The 7,099-nt window shown below is 42.4% G+C and overlaps 1 protein-coding gene across 1 annotated transcript in view; it reads right to left on the reverse strand.

The window, feature by feature from the left end:
• Positions 1-7,099, reverse strand: part of C2CD3 (C2 domain containing 3 centriole elongation regulator) — a 192,575-nt gene that overhangs the window by 73,980 nt on the left and 111,496 nt on the right. Inside the window, exon 28 of the mRNA XM_004381960.3 lies at positions 2,751-2,884. Coding sequence (XP_004382017.1) covers positions 2,751-2,884 — 134 coding nt within the window. The remainder of the gene's footprint in view (positions 1-2,750; positions 2,885-7,099) is intronic.

Consider the following 7,099-nt stretch of genomic DNA (forward strand, 5'->3'; position numbering starts at 1 on the left):
TTGTTGATTCTCTGTTTGGCTTAGTTTTTCGGATCTTTGTTGTGGAGGGACGGCGTGGTGTTTCTGCCTAGAGCGCCATCTTGCCGGAAGTCCCTTGTTATATATATTTTACCACAGCTAAAATATTTTAAAAAATTTTACCAAATAGTGAGCAATAGAGGTACTGCTGCCCTAACCATATGTCTCACTGATTGGCTATGTCAAAGTAACACCTATAGAATATATACGTAACTGAGGAATTATCTAAACCTGGGATCTAGGATTTAACAGACTGTAAAATGGTGGTAGTGGTAGGATCAGGGTCAGAACTTAACTTCAGGGTGGATAATTTGAATTAGGATCGGCCCAAGGCTGATCTCTATGAGGTGGAAGCCAGACATACTTCCACTCTCCAAACTTTTTACGAATTCTGACACCCACCATCCCTCCCACAAGTCTCTTGACTTGTCTTCTGGTTTGATAATCTGTTGCAATGGTCACACAGAACTCAGAGACCATACTTACAGTTAAGCAGTTTATTAAGGAAGCAACAGGGTACAACTCAGGATCAGGATCAATAGGCTACAACTTAGGATCAGGATCAGGAAGCATGCAGGCAAAGTTTGGAAGGCTACCTCAAAGTGGAGAGCACATCCCTTGCCTTCTTCAGTGCAGGACAGCTCTTTCAGCTCCTCTTGGCCGTGCAAGCAAGCAGGACTTTCTCTGTCAAGCATGCCTCTTCCTGGCCCCCTGAGGACAGGCTCCTCTTGCTCCCCTCAACACAGGCCTCCTCTCAGCTCCCTGAGGACAAGCTCCTCTCAGCCCTGAGGGCAGGCTCCTCTTGATCCTGTTCCTCTTGATCTTGATCCTCTTGACCCATTTGTCACCACTGACTCTGCTGCTGGGCCCTTTCTGGGCCTGTTGTCACCTTTAGTATTATAGTCCTTGACTTGTGTTACAGCTCTTTTGGGAGGTTTCTTGCCTCCTATCTCTCTCCACTTTTTCCTCTCTTTTCTCTTCTTTCTTCCTTCTGCTTCTTCCTTGCTTCTTTCCATCTGCAAAACCTCTGTGGGGTTGGCTGCTTATATTTACAAAATCCTTGTCAGTTTCAAGGTAAGGCCCTCCCACCAGGACCACAAAGTGACCAATCCACTCTGGTAGGCCACAGACACTTCATTTGCACAGTAGGCTACAAACATTTCTTTCACAGAGTCTATAATCAATTCATTTGCACAGTCTATTGACCAACCTCTGCAAGGGGCATATCAATCACAGGGCATGCTACAGCCCAGGAACAGACAAAAAGTATCAAACCAAATTGTTTACAGCTTACCCAGGAAATGTCAATCAACCCGGCAAAAGTAACAGATCCTCTGGGTCTTTGCTCTAAAGCTAGGGCAAAGGTAACTCCTCAGGGTTTAGGGGAAAAATCTCTCAAGCTGTTTTTCCAAAGAACCAAGGCCAAAGGCCACGTAAAGGAACTCACTTCACCACACAGACACAAACAGTAGAGGTTCTCTTCATGCAGTGAGAAGGTAGAAAGCTATGCAGCACTGAAACTGGCCTTTAAGTGTTTTAACAGTATTAGAGTGTCTTCTTTGGAATAAACAGTCTCCTCAGTAACTGCTGTAAAATTGGCTGCTGTAGGGGAAGATTCCTTGCCTTCTCCCCCAGGTGAAAGAAAAGACTCTGGTGGAGACAGGAGGCTGCCAAATGGCACTAGGGCTTGGAAGGGAGGGGTGTGGAAAGATGAAATCTTATTCTTAGATCTTGCCCTTTGATGGGATGGAACATGCTCTTGCCCTGATCATATGAATTATCCAAGGCTGGCCTAGTGAAAGGATGGGCCAGTTATTTTTTGCAAGATAACTTGGCACACTGGTTTTGGAGGGGAAAGATTACTATATGTTTCTCACACAGCTACTGACTGATTTTAGGAATAAAGGTTAAGGACCTGTGAGGATAAGAGGAAAGTATTCCTTGCACTGAAGTGATCCTTCTGATAGCAGTAGAAGTTCAGGTTTCTGTCTTAGTTATCTAGTGCTGCTATAACAGAAATACCAAAAGTAGATGGCTTTAACAAGCAGAAATTTATTCTCTCACAGTCTAGTAGGCCAGAAGTCCAAATTTAGGGCATCAGCTCCAGGGGAAGGCTTTCTTTCTCTCTGTTGGCTCTGGAGGAAGGTCCTTGTCATCAATCTTCCCCTTGTCTAGGAGCTTCTCAGGCACAGGGACCCTGGGTCCAAAGGACGTGCTCTGCTCCCACCACTGCTATCTCGGTGGTATGAGGTCCCCATGTCTCTCTGCTTGCTTCTCTCTTTTATATCTCAAAACAGATTGGTTCAAGACACAATCCAATCTTGTAGATTGAGTCTTGCCTCATTAACATAACTGCCACTAATCCTATCTCATCAACATCATAGAGACAGGATTTACAACACATAGGAAGATCACATCAGATGACAGAATGGTGGACATTCACACAATACTGGGAATTATGATCTAGCCAAATTGATACACATATTTTCCATGCCCTTCCAACTGATACACATATTTTCGATCCCCTTCCAATAAAGGACATGATTCAATCTATGACATAAATAAAACTTTGTTTTCATAGAATAATGGAGTTCCAAGGGGTTGTGACAGATCAACAAAGCCCTTTTCCTGTCTCCAGTTACTTTCTCTAAGAAAATAAAGGAAAGACAAGCTAGTTCACAGCACTTCTACTCTTTTGTCCCATTCCTTCTCATCATCAAGAAATCACTCACCTTCCAGGAGAGGAAAAATCAAGCTCCTTTGAAGAGGTGTGAGCAAGTTGTTCTGGGGTCTGTCTTGCAATGTAGCTGGGGAATGCAGCATACATATCAGAGGCAGGGATGGAAAAGGGATTGTATTTTGGAATCTGTAGAAGCAATGAGAAAAACAGTACACCTGTCACCACAAATTCTTTTGGAAAAGCAGGGTACAAATACATTTGTAAAATTTATTGTATGTGTATAAATATAATTTACTATTTTCTATGTGTTGTTATTCCCATTTTACAGACTATGCTAACAGATTGCTTTTTAGTTGCTTTTTCTGTGTTTATGGTCTTTTTCCTCCAGTTAGTCTGTGAACTCCTGGCTGGGTCATTATCTTACATTTTACATATGAGGATAATCTAGCTGTGACATTTCTTGTCCAACTGACTACCAGAGTTGAGCTGAAGAAAAGATCTTCCCATAGAGGGATGATTTAACTCTTTTATCATTTTCTCATGCATGCATTCATTCAATATTTACTGATGTCCACTCTGTGCCAGATTTGGAACCAGGCATGTGTGACAGAGATATGAATAAAAAACAATCGCTGCCTTGATAGAGCTCCCCTATCTGGGACAGTGTGTAGTAGGAAAATTCTCCTTTCTTCTATAGTTAAACTGTTCCAAAGAGCTGTCTATACTTAACATCTTACATTCCTCTTTTCCTTTCTCTCTTTTTATTTATTTTTAAAGATAGACCAATGGATTTTAATATAAGAGAGTCTTAAAAAGCTCAACAGATATGGTCCCAGATTTTATACTGCAACTAATCTTGTTCTTTTTGAATTGAGATATGTCACATATCATAAAATTCATCCTTTCAAAGTGTACAGTTTAGTGGTGTTTAGTATATTCAGAGTTGTGTAGCCATTACCACTATCTAATTGCAGAATATTTTCATCACTTTGAAAGAGAAACCACGTACCCATTAGCAGTTACTCCCAATTTCTCCCTCCCCCCAGCTCCTGGCAACACCAATCTACTTTCATCTCTACGGATTTCCCTACTCTGGACATTTCACATAAACAGAATCATACAATATGTTGTGTTTGGTGTCCAGCTTCTTTGATTTAGCATACTGTTTTTGAGGTTCATCCATGCTGTAGCATGTATCAGTACTTCATTCCTTTTTATGACTGAATAACAGTCCATTGTATGGATATACCACATTTTGTTTATCTATTCATCAGTTGATGGACATTTGAGGTGTTTCTACCATTTTTGTATTATGGAGAATGCTTCTATAAATATTTGTGTACAAGTTTTTGTGTGGATGTATGTTTTCATTTCGCTTGGGTATGTACCTAGGAGTGGAATTGCTGGGTCATATGGTAACTCTATGTTTATGAGGAACTGCCAAGATGTTTAGCAAAGTGGCTGCACCATTTTACTTTTCCATCAACAATGTATGAGGGTTTCCATTTCTCAACATCGTTGTCAACACTTGTTATTGTCTGTCTTTTTGATTATAAGTATTTTAGTGGTTATGATTACCATTCTCTCTTCAACTCACTGAAGACTTTTGTCTCCTCTGCTCCAATCAAACAGCTTGTCAAGGTCACTGAGGAAAACCATGTTATTAAATCCAAAAGTTGATTCTCAGTCCCCATCTGTACCATCAGCAGGATGACACAATTGGATCACTCTCTCCTACTTGAAATACTTTAACTTAGTTTCCGGGCCACTATGTTTTTCTTCTACCTTATTAACTGTTCATTCTCAGTCTCATTGGCTGGTTCCTTATCATCACCCTAACCTCCTTCACCTGGAGTACCTCAGTGATTAGTCCTCTTTTTTGTTCTGTTTATAATCAAGTACTTGGTGATTTCGTCTAGTCTTATGGCATGAAGTACCAACAATTTGTTAAGAATTTATCATTTAGATCTCCAGCTTACATCATTCTTTGATTTCTGGCCTGCCCACTTGATATCTTCACTTGGATGTTTAATAGGCAGCTCAAACTTAAGATGTCCATGCTCCAGATGGACTGCTCTGCACAAAATCCTCTCTAGTTCAGTTAATGGCCACACTGTCCTTTAGTCAGGCTAAAAATCTTCCGTAACTCTTCCCTTTTTCTCATACTCCACACTGAATTACATTGGCTTTACCTTTAAAATATATCCAGAATTTACCACTTTTCACCACTTCCACTGCTACCACCCTAGTCTAAATCTCTACCTCCTGCTTCTGACCTTTAGTCCATTTCAACAGAGCTAACAGAGTGATCCTGTTACTATTTAGGTCAATTCATGTCAGTACTCTGCTTAAAATCATTCAATGGCTTCTTATATTATTTAGAGTAAAAGTGAAGAGCCCTTTCAAAGGCCAACCAGGACCCACATGATGTGGCTCCCGTTGCCTCTCAATCTCATCTACTTCTACTCTCATACTTGTCTCCACTGCTCCAAACACAAGGGCCTTCTTCTTGCTGTTCCTCAAAAACAGTAGCCATCCAGGGAGGCTGGGCCAAGATGGCAGAGTAGTCAGATGCTTCCTGTGGTCCCTCTTAAAACAAAGACCTAAAAAAACAAGTGAATCGACTATACCTGACAATCTACAAGCCCTGAACATCAAAGGCAAAGTTGAGGAATCCGAGTGAGTGGCAGGGGGAGGGAGAGATGGTTCAGAAGCATCAAGAAGGTGCCAGACTTGACCCAGCAGGAACCAGTACCCTGCAGGCCGGATAGGCTGGTGCGCGTAGTGAGGCAAGTAGTGGCACTTGGGACGTGTTTTCCACATCAGGAGAGACCAAGTGGCTGAGAGTTTATTTAAGCCTCCAGAATCAGTGAAAAGCAACACTCAATCAGCAAAAGATAAGTAAATGCATTTAATCTACTGAGTGGATCAAAAAACACCCACTTTTGGAAAAACTTCTCTCCCACTAACCTGCCCCCTCCCTGATCTGGACCAGGTCCCAGCCAGCTTCAGTGATTGCCGTGTCCCCTGGGCCAGAAATAGGACCCGTAACGCGCCCTGAGCCATTCTCCTGGCCTCGGAGAGGGAACAAATTAACAAATGGGAAAAAATAATCTGCCGGTTCCCCTAAGGAAAGGCACAGCTCCGTTGCCTAGGCACAGGCATAAGGGGGTCCATGAATTCGAATGCCTTTCACACCTGCATAGACCTATGTGGGGCCATTTCAACAGTGTAGGCCCTCATTACCACAGCACAACACGGTATGTACCTGAAACCTAACTTCAACTGTATCAGCTACATGGTAAAGTGGTAGGTCTGTGACACTTGACATCGCTCTGCCCATTAAGCAGGCTCATCACATACCCACATCAGGGGCCTGAGGATGGTGGCTTCACCCATGCAACCCAGTCACCCGTGACAGGGGTCCAAGAATAAGTGGTGCCTCCCAGTCCTTACAGCCAACAGCACTGGATGCCCACAGTCCGGCTGCAAAACCCACCCACCTACGTACTCTAGGGAACAGGGACGTGCTTTCCTCCCAGACACTCAAGGGCAGCCATTAACCCCCTGCCTTGCTCAGAGCGTGACCCCCTACTGCAGCTAGATATCTATGCCTACTTCAATCACCCTTGCCCATCTAGGAATATAGGTGAGAGCCTGCACCACACACTTGGTGACCAAGTACTTGGACACCTGAGTTTAATCCATACAAGAAAAGTAAATGGACTACTGGGCTCACATACCTAGTAACAGACCTAATTACCTGGTAACAGGATGTTAGAACTTCAAAGGCGCCAATAATCAAACTAGCTCACATGAGCAGCCTATTTGGGCCTATCAAAACAAAACAAAACAAGAAGCTAGGACACAGTAAGCAAACGAAATAAATATAATAACTTATTCATGGCTCGGAGACAAGAGTCAATATCAAATCACATAGACAGGCAGACCACGATGGCTTCAGCAAGCTCTCCAAACAAAATTTCTTCGAATTACCAGAGGCAGAATACAAAAGAGAACTCTTCAACAGATCAGGAAGGAGATCACGCAAAACGTAGAACAAACCAAGGAACACACAAACAAAGAGAGGAACTTAAGAAGATTAGAGAACAGCATAATGACAAATTTAACAGGCTGCAAGAATCCATAGAAAGACAGGAGACAGAAATCCAGAAGATTAACAATGCAAGTACAGAATTAGACAACTCAACAGAAAGTCATAGGAGCAGAATTGAGGCAATGAAGTCACAATTAGTGAGACTGAAGATACAGCACTTGACACCAACTCATCTGAGGAAAAATCAGATAAAAGACTTTAAAAAAAATGAAAAAACCCTAAGAATTATGTGGGACTCTATCAAGAGGAAAAACCTATGAGTGATTGGAGTACCAGAACGAGGA

The sequence above is a fragment of the Trichechus manatus genome, unplaced genomic scaffold (assembly GCF_000243295.1).
Source record: "Trichechus manatus latirostris isolate Lorelei unplaced genomic scaffold, TriManLat1.0 scaffold00088, whole genome shotgun sequence".
Classification (NCBI taxonomy): domain Eukaryota; kingdom Metazoa; phylum Chordata; class Mammalia; order Sirenia; family Trichechidae; genus Trichechus; species Trichechus manatus.